Genomic DNA, 27,763 nt, shown 5'->3' on the forward strand with positions numbered 1-27,763 from the left:
TAATTTTTCTAATTTCCTGTCAGAGGACAGCTTAACTAAAAATATCAGTAGTTTTATATTATTTTTTGTAGCGTACCTGGTCTGGAATTTGTTCACGTTGACAAATTTAAGACCTTCTATTTTTAGGTTTTGTAGCTCTGTTAAAACTTCTTCGGCTTCAAAATTGCCATCCAATTTTTTTAATAGTATGGTTTTTGCTCTTTCGTTTTTCGGGGTGTATGTAAAATAAGGTACATTATTGTTTTTTAATATTATACAGGACTTTTGGAAATCGTTGGTATTATTTACTTGGAGCATTTGCTTATTGCTATTGATTTTTTTGACATAAAAATTATCAGTTAAACCTGGCCGTTTTAATAAATCTATTGTCTCCTTAATAGACTGTCCCGTTATATTAATAGGGGGTGGTTTACCTTCCCTGGATTTCTGCGCGCCTTCCGTCTCGTACCCTAGCGGTTGTGGAAAATCCCTGCTTTTTTTTTTGGTGGTCATCGGTGGCTTGGTGACGTCCTTCTTCTTCGCTTCGGTTTGTACCTCTGAGTGAGGGTGCTGTCTTTTCATTCCCACTATTGCCTTATCCTTTCTACCTCTACCTGGTGCGGTCTCGAACTGCAATTGTGCGTCCCCCTCGCTTACCAGGGCTGCAAATTTGTTGCCGCTCAGGCAATCTTCCTTCGCCTCTTTTGCTGGTCTTCTCCTTTCTTCTTCCAATTGCTGTGTTAATTCTTGCACCGTGTTATTTAAATTTGCTATTATTTTCAGCAATTCCTCCTGCGTCTGTCCGGTCATGGTGGGGGTTCCTTCTGTTTTTTCTGTTTCTGGTTTTGGATGATTTGTATTCTTTGGTTTACCCATGTTTGTATTCAACGCTTTTGTTGCTCCTGTTATGTTGCTTTTTTTGAGTAGATTTGGCGGTGGATTCAGTCTCTTCGTATTTTTGCTTTGCAGCAGTTGTTTAATCAGTGTGAAGGTTTCAGGGTCATCTATATTGTATCTTGCCACTACATGCGGTCCCGCTTTCGCTGTTGCTTCTCCTTTTGCCGTTCTTATGGTTACTTTGGAAAAGGTAGATATTTGCTTACCCTTCTCATCCTCTTTGGGTCCGTTTGCTTTTTCGTTTGAAATTTCTGCGTTGATTACAGGGGCGTACGCCCCTGCTGTACTAGCGTATTCACAATCGATTGTGGGTCTGGATTCCACTATTTATCACTATGGGAGTCACTGTAGTGCTATGGCGGGTATATTTGGTTTTTGTAATATTTTCCTGTTGTTTTTATATTCACTGTACTAACTGTACATGTGTAACAAACAACGTTAAAAAAAAACCTTCACTATTGGTTACTTTCTACCGATATATCCTTCGACTACCTGGTGACAGCGTCCTCCTGGCGAGGGTAGGTGTTACCTCTACTGAGGTCGGAAGGATACTGAGGCCCAGTCAGACACTTTACTCACTGCACCACGACCACCCTTGAAAAAGTCGCTGATGTTCCTCAATATGAGGCGCCCACATGCGTCATTTAATTGAGCCATTTAAAAAATACTTGTCCATTATTCTTTACAATATAAAATGTTAAAAAATCACACAATACACTTAGTATGTAAAGATGATGTAAAAATCGAATGTATTTATCACGATTTTGCCCAAAATACCCTGAAAAATTCGGTTTTTGATTTTTTTAACTACGGCGCAACCTGCCGAAAAATCTGAAAAAAATTGAGAATAATAGTTGTACTATTATGTTGTTACTGTAAAAATAAAAAAGTGATCATTTTTAAACTTCACTACAAAATCTGCATTTTTCAGTATTTTTTTCAGTTTTTCATTTTTTATGCTTAGCATTCGCTGATATAAACTGAACATTAAATACTTATTTTGCACTAGTTTTATTATTAATAAACACAAAACATAATGATAAACTTTATGCGAGTTAATAGAACTTGCACCTTGCATTTCTTACATCATACATAACATGTTAGACTTAAAAAAATCCGATAGATGGACTCGTCATCGCCCAGGTTTATGGTTATTCTAGTGTATTCAGATAATCCATCATTCGCAACCGAAATATTATAGAATATTTTTCAGAATTTTCACATTGTATTATATAGGGAAAATGGGACAAAAACCGGTATTTTTAATTTTCCCTATAACTACCTCCCTAATTGAGGTAGGGGGTTGAAAATTGGCCCAGACAGTTTTCTTTTGACACCCTACCGGATGCCACATTCCCGCCAAAAATCGGCTCAAGGGCACCTTTGACCCCCTTATCCTGCTAGACCCTTTGACACTCATTTTCAAACGAGTCTACACCAAAATTCTTTTTTGATCTCCATAAGCGATTGCTGTAAACATCATACTCTTCTGAATGTGTAGTGGGTTTGTAGTGACAGTATAGGTAACCAAATATTCCTCGGAAGGCGTATCCTGCACGGTGTTATGCACAATTCGTTACCCAGGTATCTGGTGTTATCTGAGTTTATGACATGGTTGAGAACAGAAACGTGAAGGCGTTTTGTATTCTGGCGACTACCGTGCTTTGCGAATTTCGCGACCTAAACTTTTAGCGGCAGTCCTCAAAGAATATCCGTGACTGACAACGCAAAGCCTTTAATTTGATTTTGAAACTGCATTTGAGAAAGATGGAAGAAATCCAAATTCGTTCAAGAATTACCTGTATGGTTACTGTAGAACCACAGTACACTCAGGAGGTAATAGTATGGCAATTGCTTACTGAGGTTGAAAAATAATTTTGGAATCAACTCGTTTGAAGATAAATGTCAAATTCAATTTAACATCATAAATCGATTGCGAAAATTGTTTTATGCAAACAGAAAGTAAATATTCGTAGTTGGTTATGTAAAAGTACGAACATCATATCATGAAATAGAATATATTTTATTTTTTAAAATGTATCCACGTGTTGATTGATTTGAAATTACATTTAAACACAAAAAAATATTTCTACTCTACTCCAATAGGAGTAATCGCCGAGTGCGATTTAAGTCGTGCAGCTAGTTGAATTTTGTTTGCAGAAATAATTAAAACTAGTTGTGAGGGATTCTCAACGAGTTATTTAAGATAGTTTTTCGATGGACATTTGCATCGAACATTTGTGCAAATATTCGCGATACGTGCCGTTTTCCTACAAAAGACCTAACCCAATAAGGAGATCAAAAGTGTCCCCAAACCAAATTCAACTTGTGATGGGTCATTCGATAGCTAATCACAAAAAATTAGTCTGTGCCAATTTTCAACCCTCTATCTCAACCTGGGGGATAGTAATAAAGGGTAAATAGAAAATCACGTTGTTGGATATTACTCGTATCCTACTGAATAAAAAATTCGACAAAAAATCAGAGATATTTCAGACACCAAGATATACATATGTTGTAGAATTTTTTGAGATTTTTAAATCGATAATTGAAGCCGTGAAAAATAAAAAACGCAAAAAAGTGTCAAGAAACGCCGATTTCGCATTGAAGCAATTGCAGAACTACAATCATATTTTTACAGTTGTTACATCCGGCCTTCACCTGGACCTCTTTTTCCATGTCAACCAGGGAAAAATCCTGATGCATTTCAAAATGTGTAACTAAACATGCGAACGATTGCAACCAACTCAATTGAGCTGATTTGGCAAACCGATGTATGAGCATTCTCCTTTTTAATGTTATGACCCAAAAAGGAAGAATATAAGTACCATCAGCGTGTACCAGAAGTGAAACAGAAGTGAAAGAGAAACGAAACAAAAGTTAAATAGACTCACGGATCAGAGTGAAACTCTGATCACCATCCGCGCGAGATCTGTAACACTGTAACAACGAGGGTGTACTGTAACATTTAATCGAAAACTGGGTAAGAATCGTAAGGTATCGCGAGCGTACCCTGCGAAATCCGAATCTGCCTCCTTAGGCTGCGTCGAGTCAATCCGCGAAGTTCGAAATAGGAAGCGATCAGTGATCCGTTAACTTACAAGATGGCAACATTGAGACTGTACAGGCAGAAAGGAAGAGTTGGTATGTAATTCATAACTTATTAAATATATTGTAGGATCAAGGATTTGGAGTTCACGGTATGAAATGATGTGTTAGTGATCTTATTCTCAAAGCTATATTTAACAAAACGAAATCTTATAATTAGGACACGCTGCACCCGTTTTACTCCTCGTTTCACCTTTTCGACACGACGGTTGCGACCCGACTTCTATCCTACGCCTTTTTTCGCCTCGCCTTCGCCGTGCCACGACTTCGCGACTCGTCAACAGCGGATTCAACGCGCCAGCTTTTTGTTTCTAACCGCGTACTGTTTACATATTTGGTTATATCTTACACCTTGTTATTATCCGCGTGCGCTGAATCCTCGCCTTGACCCGCTCGCACTCGCATTCGACTCACATGTATATTCACGCTCACATTCACGCTCGCACTCTTTTTCTTTCGCTCCTACAATATGAAACTGACAAATCTAAGTATAATCTATCAGCTCACTTCCCCTTTTTCCTTCCACTACGCATTTATAAGGTAAGTTTAATCAAGGTGTGCTTTAACACTTTAAAAGACCAAGAACCCTAACAGCTTGTTCACATGATACGGTTTTCTGCCGGACAACTGAATCGATAACAGTCAAATGCAATATTCACAAAATCTTGCATTTTCGCCACAACATTCAGTTCCCAACATATGAATTTATGGATTCTGGATTCAAATCGTACATTTATTTGTTTATTCTGCCATGTGTAATCTAGCAATATGGACGTGAATATGTTTCTGATTGCATTTTAGTATTGCAGTCGGTATAGGAACAGGATTAACAGAAGATATTAGATACATCCAATTATAAAAGATAGATATCGATTGGGTGCTTATCAAATTCTCATGTTTCAATTAAAAAATGATGAAATGAAGTTTTTTAACTATTTTCGGATGTCAATATCTGCTTTTGATGATTTGTTAGAAAGAGTGGAAAGAGATTTAACAAAAGTGAACCCATCCATGAGAACAAGTATTAGTGCCGAAGAAAAATTGATGGTATACTTAAGGTAAGAAATTCGTCTTTATTAAATTTTATACATAATACCAATTTTTAAATAAACACCAACACTAATTACAATAACAATAAAAATAATAATAATAACTACAATGAAAATAATTAACAATAAGTAATCAAGTACTAACAATAACGATACTACATAATGAACTATATACAGATAACAAATAATCAATTGAAATCGGATTCTTGGGTTGAAGTTGAATTAAAACTCACAAATGAGGCCAAATTATTAAGTACATGTATATTCCCTGTGTGTCATTTTCTTCATTATTTATAGAAGTGTTGGGAATCATTTGTGCACTTCCTTTAATATTTTGTAATAAATTTATAACACCCGCTTGAAATTCTAAAGTTTATCACTGAATGTGTTTAATGTAGGTAGTACAACAACCAGCTGTGATTTCGACTATGAAGAATCCAAATTTTGACAGACATTTTTCTTCTTATATTCAATAAATAATAAGTGATAATTAGATCTGAACACTGGCAGTGATATAAACCCCTAACTCATTACCCTAACCTCAAATCCTTAATCGAATCCTGGCGCCAGCGACATGCAACGCGCGTGCACACATACAACGGAACGCTTCCCATTACGCGTGTGCACAAAATCAGTACGTCACCACAGCGACATCCTATTGCGTGCGATGGAACACACGTGACGACAGGATGACGACCGGATGATGACAGTACGAGCCAATCAACAAGTAACGCTCTCTATACGCCGGCGCAAACACTACCAGACGCATGTGCCAAAACCTCGGAACCAATTGGGAGCGCGTATCCTGCAATGACTCCTGAACGCGCAGGCGCAACACGACGCTACCTCTACATCGAGGGCGGTCATGGGATCCAAAAAAGGGAGGCAATTTTCCTGTACAAATAGGGCAGCGCCAGCACCAGCAAGACAGACGAAGACAGCAAGAGTCAGACGTGCAGTTTTCTCCGAACTTCAATCTTAACTTCCAAATCCATACCGAGGCAGCTTTAACCAGCTCCTGGGTTCCTCCAAATCAAGGCAGCCTTAACCAGCTCCATGATCACCACTCCGAGGTAGCTTTAATCAGCTCCTGGGATCCTCCAAATCGAGACAGCTTTAACCAACTCCTTGATTACCGACCGAAGCAGCTTTAACCAGCTCCTCGGCCTTTCCTTGATCCACATGGACATTGATCATCACTGCCATCTGCTCAGATTATAATTAATTAATATTTCGTCGATATAGAACCTCACGACAATTGTCAGTTCATAGATTAATAAGAATCGATCTCATCAAAGATTGAAGGTTGTATGATTATAGGAATAGAATCAAGTACCTCAATAGTGTAAAACTTTTATGTTAATAAATCATTTCGTATTTCTTAAGGGCCTAGGGTAGTCACCTGACTTTTCGAGATTTCTTGGTCGGTATCTGCCGTTACAGTTTTCTTTACAGAAATAATATTATCCACAGACATGTGGGTGCCTAATGAATGCGTGATGGAGCCACGCTGTGATTCCCCCTCCACTATACACACTACTGCATGGGCCGTATGTACGTGAATTCGGCCCTTCGGATCACTTCGGATAGCTTCAGAAAGACGAGAGAGAAGGCAGATGTCAAATCTTACTCTTGTGTTTCTAAAATGCTATTATGGTTTGGTCCAAGTCACTCGCAAGCGGCATTGAGCGGCTCGAGTCACTAGCGAAATATTTCGAGTCTAAACTCTGGTTTGATCTGCAAAAGTAAATCAGTTTAATAAAAATTACTTCTCGAGTTTATGTAACTTGAATCTAAACGATGATATACTTACAAGTTTTACACTTTTTACGTTCTTGATACCAGCCTTTAAAAAATAATTAAAACAAGTTCATGATGATTTCCTATTAATTTACTTACAAACAATAAGAGTAAAAGGATTTTACTTATCTCTTTGTATATGTGGCAAATTATTTCCAAATCGTTTTTCCTTCGGGTTTGTTCTGGATTAAGTCCGGGTTAGAGTGCTGACTAGTCTTTGGACGTTTAAGCACTATTTCTGGCATTCGCTGCGTTTGTCATTATCGTGCGGACATAGTTTCGTTCCGTTGTAATTATCGTTATCCTTGAACATTACGCTGAACACTATCGTGACAGTTTTTTGGAGCATAAGACTCTGTGTTGTAGTGAGCTTTCGTGCCACGGACGGAGCAGTAGCGAAGGGACGCGAGGAACGACCTTTTTGTATTAGCCACCGAGTGAGGTATCGTGCTGTTTCGCGGACCGGGAGAGTCGCGAGGAGACACAAGTGACGGCCCGTTGGAATCAACAATCGGGGTCTAGGAAGTTCGTTCAGTTCACGGACGACTAGAGCAAAGGGGCAGGCCGCATGTTATTGACAACGAATTGGATAACAGCTAAACAGAGGTAGGAACATGGGCTCCAACAAAGAGGAGGGCAAGGGAGGAGAGGCAGGTAGTAGAAAGGGGAACTACAGGAGGAGGCGGAGAGGATTGAAAGAAGAAAGAGGGAAAAGGAATAAAAAGGAGGCAAATAAATAGAGAAGAGGAAAAAGATAAGAAATGGTATCAGGGAAACAATAAGGAGAGTCAACTTTTCAAGGAAATTTGAAGAGGTGTGGAAAAAGGCTAGCAGGGCATGGGATATGAAGGGGAAAGTGGGCAGAGGGAAAGAAATAGAGAGAAGAAAAGCAAAAGGGAAGGAACTGGAAATAAGGGGAGAGATAAAAGAAAGAAAGGAAGGAGAAAGGAGAAAGGATGGGGTGATTGATTTAACACGTTCAGATGGGTCAGAATCCACGGTAACATCTGCGAAGGAAAAGATACGAGAGGAAATGAGGGTGTTTGAGGAGCAAAGTGGGATAAAAGGGATAAGGAAACATAGGATGGATAGGAAAGAGAAGAGCAAAAAGGAGAGGGATTTAGAAGATGTTAAGAAGACGCAAGGGAAATATAAAGGAATAAGGAAGGGAAAGGAAGAAAGATACGGATAATGTATGGATTGAGGTGAGAAAAGAAAAGGCAGGAAAAGAAATAAAGATGAATAACAAATATGCAGAAAAGAAACACAAAGAATTGGATATCTGTTGGAAGACGAGAAGAATAGGTAACACAAAAGAAGAACAGAAGGAAAAAGTACAGAGGTGATTGGAAGAAGGAAGTATAGGGATACAGGAAACAGGGGAAAAGGAAGAAGGAGAAAAGAGGGAAGAGAGAGAAGAAGGAGATAGGATTGAAGGAATAAAAATAGAAGAGCTACGGAAACAATATCCGCACATACAGTTTGATAATAAGAAAAGGAAGGAGGAAGAGACAGCACAGGAAGTAGGACAAAGGAGGAAAAAGGAGGTAAGAATAAAGAAAGTAAGGATAATGTTAAGAAGGCAGGAAATAAGACAAAACGGAGAGGGAGAAGAAGAAAGTGACAGGAAGAATGAACCGGAGGAAAAAAGGAGAAAGACACAAAAAAGGATGAGGACAACAAGGACCAGGAAAAGGAAAGGAAGAAGGAATAGGATGACTGCAGACAAGATGGATACAGAGATTAATCCGTGGAAACATCCGGATTAATCTCTGAAGGTAAGGCCAATTAACGGAGAGTCTAACTGGGTGGTGATTCTCTGCTAGGCAGAAACCTTCACTATGTTCAGATCATCCTTAGGATGATAGGATCAAGTTGATCCTGGGGAGACTCACGGGTGGCGGCGAGGTCGGGGCCCTCATCGCAATATCTTTGAAGATTTTGAAGATATTGTTGTAAATCATAGAATGAGGCAGAATATTGATTTGATTTAATGTTTTCAGTATAAGGAAGGATCAGGATAACACAGAAAAGGACGGGACAAACGGGAGAAGGAAGGAAGAAGGAAGGTTAAAGGCGAGGAGGGGAGGAAGAATGAAAGGATGGAGGAGGAAGCAGGGACAGGATGGAAGAATAGGAGGAACAGGATGGAGAGGCAGAGACAGGCAAAGACAACTGCTCCAAAATAATTTTTCCGTCCATATGAGGTAAGATATTGTTTGAATATTTTTAGAACACTTATAAATAAATATTGATCATTGTTACATAGTCAAGAACTCAAAATAAATGTCAAAAAAAAGATGCACCTGAAGGAGTCTCGAAATCGCGCTAAAATATTTTCCAGCGGTTTAGCATCTCGACACCTTTTTTTTTTTATATATAAATGTTTATTGAGAAGGTTAATACAATATATAGCATAGGTGGTACAACAAACATTACAATAAAAAAATACCAAGCAAACTTTGGAATAATTGCCAGATTGCTCGGATGTTTCGAGACTTTCAGACAGACGATATATTTTTTCTTAGTTTAAACATACCATTTTGGGCATTAGTGGAGTAAATATTCAGTCGTTCTACATCACAGATTGTGTGAGTCAAGGGGGAAAAACGCAAAAAAACCACCGAGCAAATCTTGAATCTATACTAACTTATGACTAGACTTAGAGCTAACTTAAGGACTAGGAGAATATATACAGATGTACAATGACCTTATTAACAAAGATATAAAATTCTCTTACATGCGAGTGTTTTAGAATTCTGATTCATAACAGATAATAGTTAATTTGCACTATCCCGAAGGGACCTTAGTCTACGAGTTTTGAGATCGCGTATGATGGCGTTATCACGTGGCAGCCACCAGTATTTTTTGCAGTCTAACCTATGGAAGTCCATATAATCAGTCTTGGGGATTGAGGTGGAGAACTTAAAACTAGCTCTATCGTTTATAAAGTCGTTGGGAGAGAGCGCAATTCTTTTGTCGGCCCTCTTGCGACGCCAATGGTAAATAATTTGAATATTATCACCGTTCTGGATTAAGCCCAGATTGTCACAATAGGTAAGTGCCTATGGAGATACATAACCAGTAGAGAGCTGTCTACGTATGGTGGATTCGTCTTAAGTAGCCAGGGCTTTGATCACGAGGAGCATCTGGATACTTTACTGCTGCGCCACCGACATTGTTGATCCGGTAGCCACTGTTACGGAATGTAACTCGCTTGCATTGTTTAATTAACTGATTTTAGTGAACTTTTTTAATTCTTACTCCGTTTTATTGTATATCAATTCATTGAAAATCCTATAAAACATTTATTTAACGAATCTTATACGAAAATTCTGCACAGAAATAATTATGACAGGCAGAAAACTACGAAAAACCGGTTTTTAATTGTTCTCGACGTGGCGCACCAAAACCAAAAATCTGAAAAAAATTCAGAATATTGTTATCAATAATACTTCTTTACTGTAAAAATATGGTTGTGGTATCGGATCAGCTTTAATACGAAATCGACATTTTTTTACAATTTTTTGGGTCTTTTATATTTCACAGGTAGAATTTTTAATCTAAAAATCTCAAATAATTCTAGAATATGTGTACTGACAACTAGCATGTCTCTGATTTTTTCAGAATTTTTTATCCAATAATAATAATTAAAATCCGTAATTGGCCAAAAACATGAATTTCGACTTTTTCCCCATTAGTACTACTACACCCCCCCCCCCCCCCCCCCCCCCCACGATGAGATACAGGGTTAAAACTTGGCATAAATCGTTTCTTTTTTGCATAACCTATCGAATAGCTCATCGCAAGTCGAATTAACGTACGTATAATAACGCACGTTCTGCCGCTGTAGTCGACTAGGCTGCCAGCGACGACGTGCCCGCCGCGGCAGTGCAATTTTAAAATGTCCATCTTTTTGAAAGTTTGTCCATCAAGGGGAAGGATCAAACTATATTCTCCTTTTTTTCAGATTTTTAAAATCGCGCATCATCTTAGAAACCTGCATTTGTTTAAAATAATTGCAAAAAAGATGATTAAAAAACAATTTTTTTTGAATGAAATAATTTTTTTTACAACTTCAATGTTTTCTCTATAAGCACCGTAAAGCTCATCTCCATCCGCTTAGTACTTCAATAGCTATAATTTTTTTTAAAAAAAGGTACTACTCAACTTCAAACAGCTGTAAAATTGACAATTTTCAAAATTTTGAAAAATCCTTTGGGGTACGATTAAATATCGTTAAAGACTACAACATATTCAAATTTGAGCAAATTACAAGAACTTGCTCCGAAACGTGTCCGATTTCGCGTGGAATAACCCATATACGAAAATAAAAGAAACTGCCTTCTTCCTGAACGTACAGAAACTTTAACATTTCTTCATCACAATTTGCCTTTAATAAATAAAAAGATTTAATTATCACTCTTTTAATATTTTATGTCATAATCATACTCATGTTACACACAGATATGTATAAATATAATATATAATAAATAAGTAAATACATATAAGTACACTAGACAAAAAACATAAACATTTTTTTATTTCTGTGACATCACGATATTACTGGTACTAAAATTCAAGGCCGATCAATCGGCTTTTTTTACCGATTAGTCGCCGACTAATCACCGACTACAAAAGTGGCCGAATAGTCTGCTTAACCGACTAGTTAAGCCGATAAATACATAGTATATAAATATATAGCAATTAATGTTAAGATTAAAAAGAAATGTAAATATATAAGGAAGGAAATCTTGAATAATAATGTTAATAGAATTAAAAGAGTAAGTTGTAGAATAAGAATGAATAAAGGTAGAAGTTGAGTAAAATAAATCAGGATATAGTATTATAAAGATTACAGAATAAGGATAATAGAAATTATATAACAGTTGGTAATGAGAAATGTGATCACTATAATAAAAGGAACTTTGTATATTATAGTTAATAGAATTAAAAGAACAAATATGTAAATTAGAATAAATGTAAAATACGAATAACAGATAGTAGAAAGCATGGTAATTAGTGTATAAATGTATAAACGAAGGGAGAAATGTAAAAAGAAATTTGTATAATAAGTTAGCTGAAATAAAAGAACGAATATGTAATTAATAATAAATATAAGTACAAGCCGTTAGCAGTTAATATATGAAGGTATAAGAAAGGAAATTTAAAAAAAGGGGGGGGGGGGGGGGACAAATAACTAGAATTGAGTAAGTTCGAATCAGGACGTAATGGAGATTGCGAATTAGGCTGATGTTTGAATAGAATAAAAATGAAATATGAACAATGTATCTTAAAAAATATAAATAAATATTACTGGATTTATAAGTATATGGAGGAATTGGAAATGTAAGAAATATACAAAAGAAATTGGTAAAATATATGAAGTAGAATAAGGATAAATAGAAGAACCAAGTAAAATATAAATGGAAAATACAAAATAAAGTAGGGGCAAATTGTAATGTCTGAATAACTTAGGAGTAAAATATAAACTATGGATCTTAGAATATAGATATGTGTAATGAGAAATCAATCGAATACTGAATAAAAGAAATAATACCAGAACCTGTTTAAACAATCTTGTGTAAGAATCAATAATTTATATTTTCTTCAGTTGGCGATAGTGTGTGAGTGGTGTGTGTGTGTCTCTGGGTTGGCAAGCTTGAAAACAAAAGCCGGACGCACGGCGTGGGTTTTACAATATGAACGACACGTGGTCGTGAAGCGTGCACTTTGACCAGCAAAAAGTCCAACTTATTACACTTGTATGAATTCACCCTGTAATAAGAAGTAATGAGAAAAAAAGGGAGGAAAAAACCACAGAGAAAGAGAGAAGGGAAGTGAACGATGAGAGGTGTATAGCAGGGAGTAAAGAGAGAACTTCCTTTTTTTCGAATTCATGCATCCTGGATGAAACTGGGTCATATCTAGACAGAAATGTCGAAGAATAGGCAAGGAGTAATCTGTGTTTCCAATCCGCGGGATAGTCTACTCCATAGCGCAGCTTGTATGGCAGAGCATAGGAGTAGATAATTCACGAGTCCTGAAAATCGTTCGCTCCATAGTTAAATTTATGGCGACCCGTGCACGTGCACGGCGTCACATTGAAAGAATTCGGCGATGCTTCAATCGCCGTCTTATCGCACTCGGGCAGAACGGAAGTTAGTTTAAGTGCACATATATTTCGCGGCGCCGTTCTGCCCCAGCGCGATAGGCCGTCGCCTAACTGTCGCGTAGTGCTCAAGTGTTTAGAGAAAGAGGATACACGACGGGGGCCCAGGCGAGAAAACCAAAAAGGTTTTCCAGTCGGTTACGAGGCCTCAGCGAGTGACGACCCTTCTAAATAAATCGACTGCAGCGAATATATGTGTGGAGGTGATTTCACCCTTATCCTTTCCCACAAATTGTAAAAGGCGAAACATAGGAGCGAATGAGGTTCCAAAATAACCAAAGCAAGTTGTTCCATAGTTCTCCGGAAACGTAGAACATAGGGGCGAGCTGTTCTCCAAAAAAAAAAAAGAAAAATCCCTCTTTATTTACCGTACGTTATACATCTTGATTACGAGAAATGGAGACGGCAAGCCAGATGATGGTGAGCCAAATCCAACTTACCTATCCGAAAGGATATGAGGATTCTTATGAATGGCTTACCTGAAAAACGGGAGAAGTACAGAGGCCGGGGAGGGGGAAGGTTTACATCCCCTCTCAGCACTGTAACGATCAAAAGCTGAGCTATGAATTCTGGAGATTGGAAGTCTTCAAAGTATGTTCCACGTCTCTGATGTGTCAAAAGAGACGCGTCAAAACCGCTGACGGAACTGATATTGTCGATAGTTCGATCGAAAGACATTTGGTCATCTGGTCGATGAGACAATTTCGGTGAAATTCAGTTGGCTCGACAACGGAGAGGGTGGGGGAAAGATTAGTCAGGTGGGAAGGTACCAGGATAGCTGGTCCTAGGTCGCGATGGGGTGAATTTTGCACTAGTTTAGGAAAACTTCCTATCGAGGATAGAGGCGTAGCGAATCGACGAAAGTCGAGTTTGATCCCGTCGCAGGGGTCGGTTGCGTCTGAGGAGCCGTCTCGCCCAACATCACAAACCACGTAGCTCTAACTAAGGAGGAATCATGGCACAGCTCTGGTGAGGACGTACTCCCAGCCAAAGGCACACTCTGCATAGGCCCGGGCCGGTAAAGCAGGGGTGATCCGGAGGATGAGGCAGAGGGTAGGAACGGGTTATTGCATCCATGTTTCGGCGTGAAGTCAGACAGTTACGTCTGATGGTGGCCTGGGAGAGTCACACCGGTGATCACTTCTCCCGTTTAAAACTCGCATAACTTATAGGTCTGGTTGAATTACAGTTGGGCGCCATAAAACCTATGCTCAAAATTCAAGCATAGTGAAAACGATTTCCAATGAATTTATTTTCGATGAAAAGTGTATGTAATTGACTTATCTTTTTAAATGTGTTGCAAATATTATTGCCTCCTTTCTTCGCTTCCTACGGCAAGATTTACGTTTTTTATCCTGGCGTGTGAAAAACAGTTAAAACAAGTTCATGATGATTTCCTATTATGTAATTCACTTACAAACAATAAAAGTAGAAGGATTTTACTTATCTCTTTGTATATTTGGCGAATTATTTCCAAATCGTTTTTCCTTCGGATAAAGTAAGAAAGAAACAGCTGAAAATAAAAATTCGTAGGAGAGTGTGAAAAAACCCACCACCACCCCCGGCAAAGACGATCCTCATCACTCTCCATATACAATTATCTGCAAATATGTCCAATCGTAATAATTAATCGTAATAAATAATTTAAAAAGAAATATATTAAATAAATGTATTTTTAGCAACGTCTCCTTTTATTTTGTATATACCCAGACCTAACCCAGAGCAAACCGGAAGGAAAAACGAATTGAAAATTGTGACGTTGCGCGTAGCGCCGTCCCCGGGTTTCGCAGTCGGTAATGTTATTTAGAAGAAGGACCGTACGGCCCCCTTGCGAGCACCTGCCGAGAGACGTCTCCTGGGGGAAAAGTCGCGTCTTAAGAATAGTTGCTAATTTCGGGTGCCTCCGTGCCGAGCGCGCACGACATTTCAGGGCCGTAGAAGATACCTGAGGGACTCTGAGACCGTCCCCGTCCCCTGACCGCGCAGTTCCAGATTCAGGCGCAGTAATGACACCGGATGTTACAAGGGCCCTCCACCCTCGGAGTTGAGGGACTTGCCGCTTCCGCGGTGGACCAAAGGGCCGAAGAAGGAAATCACCACCAGACAGATGGTTCCGCGGCGCTGCCCTTCTAAGGAGGCTCAAACGGAAGGCGAGGGTGGAGGCGAGCCCGGAGATCGTCGCCCAGGCGGCCAGAGCCACAGAAACTCCTGAGGGAGTCTCCACATTGGCGGACAAATGCAGAACGCCACCGGAGAGGAGCGGGGCCTCGCTCCTCACATATGCGTCTGGGCCAGAGCGAGTACGCGGCGGGACTGTAGTGCTTGCGCGGGGGAGGGACGTGCCGCGAATCGAGGGGGGTCGCGTGCGCGCGTGCCGAGTAATCGTCACTCGTTCTCGAAACGGCTGAGCGAATAGCGAAATTAGGGTAAGCCACTTGATTACTTTGGTCGTATAATTTTCTTGGGCACGGAGTGCCGATAGTGCGAGGCGCGACTCGGGTTTTCCTCCAGGGCGTCTTTAATACCGCGATAACGCTTTCGCGTCTGATTATCGTGCTAATTCGACTAAATTTGTAACGGGCGAGTCCGCGTGTGCCGAAGCGTCGGACACGTGTCTGTAACACCGACCACCTGTGGTCTTCACCATGCCGTCTGCACGGTGCCGTAATTATAATAAACATCTGTGGGAGACAATTTGAGTTAGTTTTGTTATCGCCGTAGCCCGCTTTTCCTGCGTTTCCGGACCACGACCCGTCCTCTTCCGACGAGCTAGCCGAGGAAAGCCGCCGTGCCCGTTCTGCAAGTGTCGCGTAGTGTTACGAGATTTCACTAAATCGGTACGAAAGTACCTGGCGCCCATCCGGTCAATCGGTCCATTAGTAGAGCGACTTGCAGGGCGGATACGGTGAAGTTATCAGGGCGTCCTGCCTCGAGCTCCTTGCAGCTCGACGCGGGAGGATTCCGCGGAAGGTATTCCGTAGGGAATAAAACAACTTGATAAAATATTTCGCCATATATACAAAGAGATAAGTAAAATCCTTTTACACTTATTCTTTGTAAGTAAAATAATAGGAAATCATCATGAACTTGTTTCAATTGTTTTTTAAAGGCTGGTATGAAGAACGTAGAAAGTGTAAAACTTGTAAGTATATCGTCTTTTACATTCAAGTTACATAAACTCGAAAAGTAATTTTTATTAAACTGATTTACTTTTGCAGATCAAATCAGAGTTTACACTCGAAATATTTCGCGAGTGACTCGTGCCGCTCAATGCCGCTTGCGGGCCCTTTCGCAGTTAGTTTGGACAAGCGCTATCGCGTCGCTTGGGTCTTTTCACAGTTAGTTAGGACAAGCGCTACGGCGCTGCTCGCCTTTTCTCAATGCTGCTTGGTCAAAACCGTCTGGTACTCAAACAGTTAATGATTAAAATTGCTGACTTTTAACACTGAATACTTTTAACAAGTATTCTCATTTTGTATATGATTTTATGAAATTAAAAAGGGATGATTTTTCATTAATATTGTATTGATACTTTGCGGCCGATACATTGTTTGTATCGATATTTGAAGAAATTGATACATACCGATACCTAATATCGATATTTTTTATTGTATCGGGCATCCCTAATACATATTGTTGTGCCAGACAACGCCCATCCGAGTAACATAATTGCGTCACCCGAGAACGCTCTAGAAAGACACGCGTTCCACTAAGCACGTTCCGCTAATTCAGCATCGACACCTCAACATTGTTACTAACAGAACCATATATGGTAATATGCGACCTCACCAAAAAACGCCGAACAGAACTCGAGAGAGTCGGAAATCGAGGAGTCCGAGAAAAGCCACGGCCGAGAGCTGATCGAAGCGATCACTGTAACCTTCCGAACTGTTCAGTACTTCTGCTCAATAAACGGAGTTTTGTTGAAATTACCCGGTAGATTCTAATCCTTTAACCGCTCGCGAACCCTAAGGCCATATTCCGTCCCTCGTCCTGCGAAGTCACCACACGGGGCACAACAATATGTAAAAATCTGATTGTAGTTCTGCAATTGCTTTAATGGAAATCTGCGTTTCTTGACTTATTTTTGCGTTTTTTATTTTTCACGGTTTGAATTAATTTAAAAATCTCGAAAAATTCTACTCAATATCTTGATGTCTGAAATGTCTGATTTTTTGTTGAGTTTTTCAACCAATTAAGCAATTATAAAAAATACAGCAGTCTCTTCTCTTTATAACAATGTTTTTACTCTATAATAAGTCACCAATATGTCTTTAAAATTAAATACAATCCTCTGACAAAATTAGTCATTTTGTCAAAGAACATTTTGTGTTTCACAGTGTATATAAAGTATATATAAAAAACATTTATAACTATTGAAATAATTGTTTATATTAAACTTTTTTGTATATATCTTGAATTACAATATCTTACTCGTTTATACACAAAAACAGACTTGTATAAACAAAATATGTAAAAATTAGAAATCTTTGTCACAATTATATTTCATCAGACAAAAGTAATTGTGCACACTCTACAATCTATGTATCAGAATATTGCATTGTCAAAATTATGTGATTTGCCTCTATAAATTAAAAAAGCTATCCTGATATTTACTTTAATTGTCTTTGTGTCAAAGCAAAAAGTAATTGAGTTAATAAACTTTTAAAAAACGTTAAACATTGGAAAAAAAGGGAAAGGAAACCACTTCTGAAGTAAGATAATATAAAGCCTGCATAAAGAACAAAAATCTTATACAGAAATTGGAAAAATAGTGCAATGAAGCTGGTTCACAGTTCATAGTATTATTAAGAACATTATGAATAAATCAAATCTTGAAAATCTTTTCAGAAGTGGTCAATTGTGTAAGTTATCTGTAAGAAAGAAACCAAAAATTAATATACTAAAGAAAAATCTAAAAGCCACATCTGTTGAAATAACAAGAGACATGGCAAATGACTATGGAAAAGAAATTAGTAACAAAATAGTGCATAGAGTATGGAAAAGTGCTGGGTATACTTTATGTATTATATAAGAACAATAAACGAAAACAAACAGAATATGCAATGAAATTTCATAATACAGATATTAAGTTTTGGGATAACATTTTATTCTCAGGCAAAAGATATTTTAATATATTTTAATATATTTAAATTAAATGGACAAATACTGGTATGGAAGAAATATTAACACAAAAATAGGTGTAAAAATTTACAAGCTATAGTGAAGTATAGGGCTGGTGGAAAGGGCACTTCAAGATGCATGTTTTCCTATAGGGTAAAAGAGTTGGTATACCTTAATGGTATAATTAATACTGACAGTTACTTAAATATTTTAAAAGAAAATTTCAAAGAAACTGTAGAAAAATTGAATCTATTGCATAGCTTTTACTTTCAACAAGACAACATTCCTAATCATATGTTGTATATGGTATAACAATGGATCATCTACCTGTAACACTCTACATAATTCAAAGGCACCTCCCCAAAGCCCAAACTCTAACCCCATCAAATATGTATAGCATGAATTTAAAAAATGTTAGAAAACAATATTTTTAATAAATCAGAATTAGCAATGAATTTACAAAAAAAGTTAGTCCATTCAACGTTACACAGATTTCAAAAGTTGACATAACAAAAAGAACATGTAACAAGATATTAAAATTAAAATTTAACATATCAGTATTAAAACTGTATAAATACTTGAAGAATGAAAATAAAAAAGGCTAAAAGTGCCAAAATTAAAGTTTTGAGGAAAATGATTTTTTGTTTACCAAAATGTTATTTATTGACAAAATATATGAAAACTTATTTACTATATATATCACATCACTATATAGAAGTTTACAGTACCCTTGTTTGAAATGTTAAAACAATATTTCAGGCATATCTCAAAAGCCTGTTAATTAACAATAAAAAAAAGTTTATATTTTAAGAAAGGATAAAAGTTCATTATACAATTTACTTGTAAATGCTGAAAGTATCAGCACAGATTTTCTTACTAAATACAATAAGGTGAGATAATTTAATTCATCTAGAATATTGGTAACAAAATGGCAGTGCTTGTTATTATCCACGTAAAGTAATATTTTTCTGTCATTAGCTGTTTTGACATTTTTGATGTCATCAGTCATTACCTTTATTTTGTTTGTATTTATACCTGATTTAACAATTGCTGTTTTGAGTCAACAATTTCATTTTCCTTAGTATAATACTTCTTTTCTGATGTTCATAATTGTTCTCATTCATTACCTTTACTCCCTTTATCACGTTATCACTTCATTGCTTTTATAATAACAATATCATTCACACATCTACATTGTCCTTAAAGACAAATTAGTAGACACTAATAATAGCAGCTGCTCCCTGACATTCATCTTAATTTAGGAAACTATTCATGTAACATGCTATGTCATATCATTTATTAGAAATGTTGAAGACTATGAATTATTGTAATAAAACTTTTACCCATATGTACTAATATTATCCTTCATATAAACATCCTTTATATAAATAAAACTAATTTTTTTCAAAATGGCATTTACAGTACACTTACTTCACTTTTATCCAAGCAGACCTAATATGATTGTGACAGACATTTCTAATCATTACGTATTCTATAGTTTGTTCATATAGTTCGGTTTTTGTGTATAAACAAGTAAGATATTGTAAATATAGATGTATATAAAAAATGGATATAAGCAATTATTTCAATAGTTGTACGTGGCTTTATGTGAAATCCCATACTCTATCAATACTTTTGATCATCTTTATATATTATAACCTCTTTTAGAGAACTCACCAAAACTTGCAGACATTCCAAGTCCACTGATGGTAATCCCCAGTCACCTTTCCATATATCTAATTCAAATATTTTCATATTGTCATAAATTTAACGAATTTAATACACTTCCTTCATAAATAAACATTTATGATTTTTTCACAATTTCCACACGTGGCTTTCATTCACATCAATTCATATTCATTGATCAGTGTCTAAGATTTGAGGATTTCCTACCGTAACGCCGTCTACCGAAGAATGAGGGACCTTAGTGTACGATAGCTTCACTCTATAGAAGCATATTCTTTGATAGCTTCGTGAGGAACTTTGAAGATTTTTTATTATTATATTTCCATCCCAACGAAAACACTGTCAATGTAATAATATGCGACAAGTAAATCCACAGAAATCGTAATTAATTCGATCTTACAAAGTATCGAAATCAAATAATAAAGCCAAGTACATTAGCTTTTTATAGTTTATGTGACTAGTTCTAGTGTGCGCTCTAAAAAATTTGCCACATAAATATCACTTTAGAAGTCATACACAATGTGCGCTCTAAAAAATTTGCAAGACAAGCATCGCTTTAGGAATCATACAAAAATCGAAAAATTAAACTTGAAATGTACTTGGCGAATCCTTTTGTATCGAAATCATAGTCCACAATAGCTTAATTAAGAATAAGCAAGTTTTTGAAGAAGTTTAAGTAGCATCTGTATATCAGTTATATTGTTGCAAAACGAAATACGTATGTCTGCATCTATTAAACACGTATACACACTTTCATTAATTCTGTCACAATTAGATCTAGAGAATGCAGGGAGTTTTGAATAAGCTTATGCTTAGTCTTTAAATTTATTATGGTTTGTAGGATGGCTTATTTGACGTATAAATTGATTCATCCCCACCATTCGTAGTACGAGTGTACTTGGCACGAGTTTCTACCGAGTCTCTTGATATACTAGCTAGAAGTTATAGTCCCTCTAGTCTCTCTCAGTCCCTTCTACCTCCTCAATTCAGGCCTGGTAAAAACATTTTCTTCGCAAAAGGGTTCGCCAAGTACATTTTAAGTTTAATTTTTCGATTTGTGTATGACTCCTAAAGCGATGCTTGTTTTGCAAATTTTTTAGAGCGCACATTGTGTATGACTCCTAAAGTGATACTCGTGTGGCAAATTTTTTAGAACGCAAATTGTGTTAGTCACATAAACAATAAAAAGCTAATGTACTTGGCTTTATTATTTGATTTCGATACTTTGTAAAATTGGAATAATCACGATTTCTGTGGATGTACTTGGCGCATATTTTTATACTGATAGTGTTTTTATTGGCATTTAGTTACATTTTGCAAAGTTTACCCCCTTTTTCTTAATATTATTATTAGCCGTGCTAATATGTACATGTACAGGGTGTAACAAAAATGTCGCAGTTCCTTAAAAGGGGTGGATCAGGGGGTGATTTAAAACAACTTTTTCCTTAGCGAAAATGTAAGATGAGGCTTCGTTAACGAGTTATTAACGAAAAACACCGGCCAATGAGAGCGCGAGTTTGCCGCCCGAGCGACCGCGGTAGCGTTGGGTACGCACGCTAGATGCTACGGTTGTACTCCGAACAAGAAAGTCTTATACCCTGTTTACAGGGTGTAACAAAAATGTTGCAGTTCCTTAAAAGGGGTGATTCAATGCAATCATACTTTGATTCATACTTTAATCATACTTAATAATTTTTGATATGTTACCTAATGATAAATTTCATAGTGCCATATTTATTATAACGCTGTTAAAGTATGCAACTCTACATCGAACAACTCTCCAAGAAAAATATATAAGCGTTCTTGACACCTCTAGGACATTTTTTTCAGTTACAAAGGCATCGTTAACGTGTAACCAAGTAGAAATCCCGACTCTTAACGTATGTGTGTAATGATCCTCGCGTACATCGTTCCCATAAAGAAACACAGTACTTACAACTTTATAAGGTTTTTCATTTATATGTGTTTTCATATACATGTGTTAGGCAAAGCATTTATACTTTATTGTCGAATAGCAACACCTGCACGACTAATACATCTCTAGATGAAATTATTTCCGTTTGTACAATTCTTTGAGATTATTTGCGACTACAGTATTCGCTATCAAATTTACGCCAGTCCGAAAATTCTTCTTCAAGCAATTTTAGTAAAGTTAAATTTATTTTATTAATACAAGAAATTATAGGAACCTGAATTGTGCTATTACGTTGCAAAGTGACATCAGTATGGCTGCAATTTTTACACAAAATAGTTACGAACATCTCCTGCTCTACCTTACTTTTAAGGTATTTCAATTTGGTATATAAAGCCACAGAAAATTCAGAAGCATCTTGCTGTACATTTCGAGAAAATTTTCCTCGTATGAAATATCTAACGTTCGTAGTATCTAAATTTTTATTTATCGCCAAATACAAAATAGCCAATTCACTCAATGAATTGGAACTATGTACCTGTCATAACAACGTTCTTATCGATACGCATTGTAACATGCACTGCACTATCGCATTTGCGTAACAAGACACTTTATCCAGAATCAAAAATCCACGTACATTCCACTTCATACCATTAGATATACATATACATATGTTCTTTTCAACAGATCTTTGTTGCAGTCGTGAAATCGCGTTACTCGTAGCTCACGTAAGATCCGCAACTTTGAATCTTCGTTTTTTCGTAATTTTCATAACCGGTAAATTACATTTACAATTTCGTCTCACTCGATTATATTCCAGAATTACCAGTTCACTGGCTTTTACAGCGCGAGGATCGAAATTAACCAGAGGAAGACCATTCAACGACGTAACGCGCGAAAGCGCAACGTAAACCTGTCCGCTACTAAAAACGCTGTTTCCAGCATCCACAATAGCATTATCGAGACTAAGTCCTTGACTTTTATCAATAGTAATTCCATAACTGAGCGATACGGGAAACTATTTTCTAAATATAAAAGCCGTATCCATTACTTCAAATTTCACGGTAATCTTTCTGACCATACATTCCGATTCCGAAGGTAGAACAATTTTTATCGGAGTTCACTTTCGGCCGTCGTAGTGAGAAGTTCACTGTCCGCGAGTGCCGCTATCAAAGTGTTTACATACATAAGTTCAAACAAGTACAACTATAATAACGGACGAACTACGAACCGCATAAAACATATGAGTGAGTTTCTCAACTCATCGGCAAAAATGATCTCTGAATACAGGGGTCATGAAACCCAAACTGCTGCTAAATTACCAAACAAGGAACCCCAAATGAATCAAAAAACTAACCAAAGATCATACACAGAAACCACTACTAAAACTGTCTTCCCTAAGAAAGAACAGGCCATAATCATGGAATCGGTAGAAGGATTAACTATCAAAGACTACGCAAGTGCAATTGAGAGATTAGTTGGGCCCAATTTAATAAGATGTATATCACGTATATCAAACGGAACAGTATGCCTTTCCCTAGACTCAAAAAAAACTGTCACAGACCTAACGGACAGGTACAAAAGCATAAATATTAACGGCACAAACGTAGAGGTAAAACCACTAATCTCCGCAACCCAACGAATATATTATTATTACTATCCAATGTTTCACTGACAATCCCACATGAAGTCCTAGAAAACATACTTAAAACAAATCGTATCAGGATTCTATCTAAGATTTCATTCTTAAGACCGGCCTACAAGAACCAGAGTTTGTCCACATATTAAGTTTTAGACGACAAGTATTTGTGAATCCAGAAGATGCAACAAAAATTTCAGCATCATTTATAGTCACACATGACGAGACACAATATAGAATATTTGCAACCATGGACAAACCAAACTGCTTCTCCTCCAACGGAGAAGGACACATAGCTAAACAGTGCCCGAAAGGTGAACATACAACTGATATCCCACCGACTAGCACCAAGCTAAGGAAACGACACAAGAGACCACACTGACACAGGTAATCAGCGACCTCCTACCACAGTCGATAATAGAAGAATCTCCCATACCAACTACAAACGCCAAAAGAGCATGCTCCACATCTACAGAAAACTCAAACAACCAAATTATTCTCACAATTAACCAAAACCCAATCACAGCAATAACAATGCCACCTCCTAACGAAACAAACGAACAAACAAATAAAATAGGGTACACCTCGAAAAAAAGGAAAATCAGCGTAGAACCAAAAGAAAAAACTAGCATAATGCTAGAACCGGCTAAAGAATTAGTAAACAACAACCAGCATAGATTCCCACTAAATTGCTTACAGGAAAGATTTGATTGGGAAAACCCAATCAAAGTAGCACACGAATATGCACAAGACGGCATTAATCCTAATTGTTGAATTACACTTAATTGCGCGTGTGCAAATAAAGAATGAGGACGATTAATACAATTAAGACTCTTAGGCGTAGGAACACGTGGCTTCTTCTTTTCTAATTCTTGTACCTCAGGTGTGGTAACATTACTAAAACAAAAAACTCCATGCGGAAATCATAATACCAGAAAGGTGTGTCATCCTAACAAAAACAAAGAAACCCGCGAAAGATTGAACTCAGGAAACGACAGTTCTAACTCTAATGTTAAGAGAAGTTTACCTCCACTTTAATGGACGAAGCATCAAGAACCGAACTCATAGGCTCACCAAAAAGCTAGAATCGAATCTATCAGATTCGCTACCACAACCTTTGGGCTATTCATCCCAGGACAACACACCGGTCTCAACAGACTGTGAGTCAGATACAGATTTCAAACTTGATTCCCTCCAACCCACCACAATACTATCTCTTAACTAACGTAAGTAACACCAAATACTATCCAGTACTCACCCTATAAAAACTCAATATCAATTACTATCCTACAATGGAATTTAAACGGATTCTTCCCCCGCTTACCGCAACTACAAATTCTAATCAATAAATACCACCCAGATATCATATGCCTACAAGAAACTAACTTTAAACTTCAACAATCAGGACAACTCAAGAACTACAAACCCTTTGTAAAAAATCGGACCTCTCCAAATGCAAGCGGCGGAGTCGCAATCTACATTGAAGAATTCTTCCTCTGCGAACCATTACAAATAGACAGCAACATGGAAACAATAGCAACAAAAATATACCTACCCCCAAATATTCACATCTGTAACATATACATCCCGAATAATTACCCAATAAATGATTCAGAACTGAATAAATTAGTCGAATCTCTACCTAAACCTTTTATCTTAACCGGTGATTTTAACAGCCATAGTATTATCTGGAGATCTAAGAGGACGGACTCAAGAGGAAAAATTATTGAAAACATGATAAGGAACCAGGACATTATTCTGCTCAATGACACTAACCCAACACACTTTAGCCTAGCGAATGGATCCTTCAGCACAATTGATCTAACGTTCAGCAGCACAAATATTGCATGTAGCTGCGAATGCGAAACAAGTACCGAACTATTCGATAGCGACCACTTTCCTATTATAACAAAAATATTTCCAAATCGCTCCGAAAGCCCACAACCTTTGCTTCCACGATGGAAGGTCAAACTAGCCGATTGGGATAAATATCGTGACATAATCAACTCAAAAATCTTTGATCCCCTTCAACAATTTCACATAGAGACCCCACAAATCGACAACCTAATACAAGAATTTATAACCATCATTAAGAGTGTAGCAAACTGTGCGATACCCAAATCTAATCCACAGAAGTCACAAAAAAATCGCATAGTACTGTGGTGGAATAAAACGTGTAAAACAGCCATCAGAAACACTAAGCGAGCCTTCAATAAATATAAACGACACAAGACTACAGAAAATCTTATTGCTTTCAAGAAACAGAACTGAATCCAGGAAAATAATAAGAGAAAGCAAGAAACAGTCCTGGCTCGACTTTGTGTCTTCATTAAACAGTTCAACACCTACAAAAATAGTATGGCATAAACTAAAATCAATACAAGGAAACTACCATACCAATACCATTAGATTTCTAACAAAACCAGATAATTCAACCACCTCGAATTCCAAGGAAATAGCAAACTTACTTGCAGACACATTCGCAAAAAGCTCCAGTAACTCGAACTACAATGAGAAATTTTTAACTCGCAGAAATATCCAAATAAATTGCACCACCAGGAATTCCCTAGTAATAAACAACGAAGATATGGAGATTATCAACTCACCCTTCAAGGAAGAAGAACTACATACTATTATAACAAAATGCAAGAATACCAGTCCGGGTTCTGACGGAGTCCCTAAATATCTCTTAGAAAATCTTCCCACCAACGGACTAAAATACTTACTAAAACTCTGCAATCACATCTGGGAAAATGGCTTGTTCCCAGAATTCTAGAAGCACACCACTGTCATACCGATTGTCAAACCCGGCAATACTAGGCAATTATCGACCCATATCCTTAACAAACACCATGTGCAAAATAATGGAGAAATTGATAAACTACAGACTCCACTGGATTCTTGAAGTAATTCATTATCTCCCTACCAAAGCGGTTTCAGACACCTATACTCAACGTTAGATTAGCTAATAAATGTAGAAGCCAATGTATGTGATAGCCTTGTAACAAACCAACACACAGTAATGGTAGTCTTAGACATTGAGAAGGCATACGACATGATATGTAGACAACGATATGTAGTAACTATTACCAAATCAATGGGATTTCGAGGAAACATACTAAACTTTATAGAAAACTTCATAAAAGTCTGATACATAAGAGTACGAACTAACAATTCTACATCGCAAACAGTAGAAATTCAGAACGAGGTACCACAAGGTTTAGTTCTAAGCGTCACTCTCTTTTTAATTGTGATAAATGAGATCACATCGCTGTTAACCCCACCAATAAAAGCATTCCTCTTCGCCGATGACTTAAGCATTACATGCAAAGGAAAGAACCTATGTTTAAAAAGCGGTTACATAACGGGCATTTAGCTCGTCCGCAAAATTGGTGATCTGTTGGTATACGTGACCGACCGAAGGTCGCCTTCGGTTGGAGATTCCGTTGTCCTAACAGCAAAACACGGTCAATTGTCGTATGACTCGTTTTTATCGTTAAAATTGAAGTTTAAACAAGGTGAGCATGGTCGAGCAACGGTTTTGAACTCCAGGCCCGATGTCGAATGGGGACATCGGAGCCTGAAGGAGAAAGAGAGTAAATCGTATCACATTAGAACGATACAAAAGATAATTGGCGAGCGCCGTGTAGCGGCAAAATTAGCGTGTTTCGCGTTTTGCGGAGACACACGACACTCTCGCAGCAGTTGTCTTTCGGCAGTGAGTCTTGTGCCAGTCCTTTAGACAGGTCATCAAGCCATCATCATTTCAGCCAGTTTCACGATTTTAAGTAGTTTGGTCGCCAGACACTTGAAATCCTACTTGCTTCATAGCTGAACCTCTGTCTCCTGCGAGATAATACGTATTGTACGTACGACAGAGCACCTAGTTTGCCAAAAGGTGACAATTCAGCGAGATTTGCGCTCCTGGGATCGGGGTCTGCCCTGATTCTCTGAGCTTCGGCTTCGTCAAGGAACAACAAAGGCCGCTTCCTGGTTGATCCCTGAGAGACGGGTTACAACAGAGAGAGTTAACGTACGTGCCTATCACCTCTGCGTTACTCACGCTCTGCCACCCCGTTTAGAAGCAACCCCCGTGTGACGAATAGATGCACACGGTGAGGTGAACGGAGTCGTGGAGCCTCTGGCCGTCCTCAGCCACCAGAACTAGCAATCGCTAGTTATGTATAGCATGTCCCACCGCTCGCGAATCCCTGCATTAATCGGGATTCGTACGAAGTACGAAGCGAACCTTCCTATAAGATGCAAAAGCGAAGAGAAGAGGCCCCCCCTCCTCTCTAGCCACTCGCTCATCGACATCTTCTTCGCCAGAGAAGAAGAGTCGATAATACAGTTCACTACAATACCTTGTGTTACGGCAAGGCATTGCTCTCCCCTCC

The 27,763-nt window shown here is 37.8% G+C and overlaps 2 protein-coding genes and 1 long non-coding RNA gene across 3 annotated transcripts in view; 1 reads left to right on the forward strand and 2 right to left on the reverse strand.

Annotated features, from left to right (window-relative positions):
• LOC143178230 (metaxin-1) overlaps positions 1-19,956 on the reverse strand; it is a 49,944-nt gene extending 29,988 nt beyond the window's left edge. Inside the window, exon 1 of the mRNA XM_076376760.1 lies at positions 19,807-19,956. Coding sequence (XP_076232875.1) covers positions 19,807-19,884 — 78 coding nt within the window. The 5' untranslated portion in view covers positions 19,885-19,956. The remainder of the gene's footprint in view (positions 1-19,806) is intronic.
• Positions 5,149-6,534, reverse strand: LOC143178176 (uncharacterized). Its single transcript, XR_013001731.1, has 2 exons — positions 6,436-6,534; positions 5,149-6,239 (listed from the first exon to the last, which is right to left on the reverse strand). It is a non-coding gene; the product is annotated as an uncharacterized LOC143178176 (long non-coding RNA).
• LOC143178212 (uncharacterized) lies at positions 8,025-8,855 on the forward strand. Its single transcript, XM_076376745.1, has 4 exons — positions 8,025-8,038; positions 8,091-8,138; positions 8,194-8,611; positions 8,837-8,855. The coding sequence occupies exons 1-3, from the start codon at positions 8,025-8,027 to the stop codon at positions 8,600-8,602; spliced, it is 471 nt and encodes a 156-aa protein (XP_076232860.1). The 3' UTR covers positions 8,603-8,611; positions 8,837-8,855.
• Positions 19,957-27,763: the final 7,807 nt, after the last annotated feature.

Source organism: Calliopsis andreniformis, chromosome 4 (assembly GCF_051401765.1).
Source record: "Calliopsis andreniformis isolate RMS-2024a chromosome 4, iyCalAndr_principal, whole genome shotgun sequence".
Taxonomy (NCBI): domain Eukaryota; kingdom Metazoa; phylum Arthropoda; class Insecta; order Hymenoptera; family Andrenidae; genus Calliopsis; species Calliopsis andreniformis.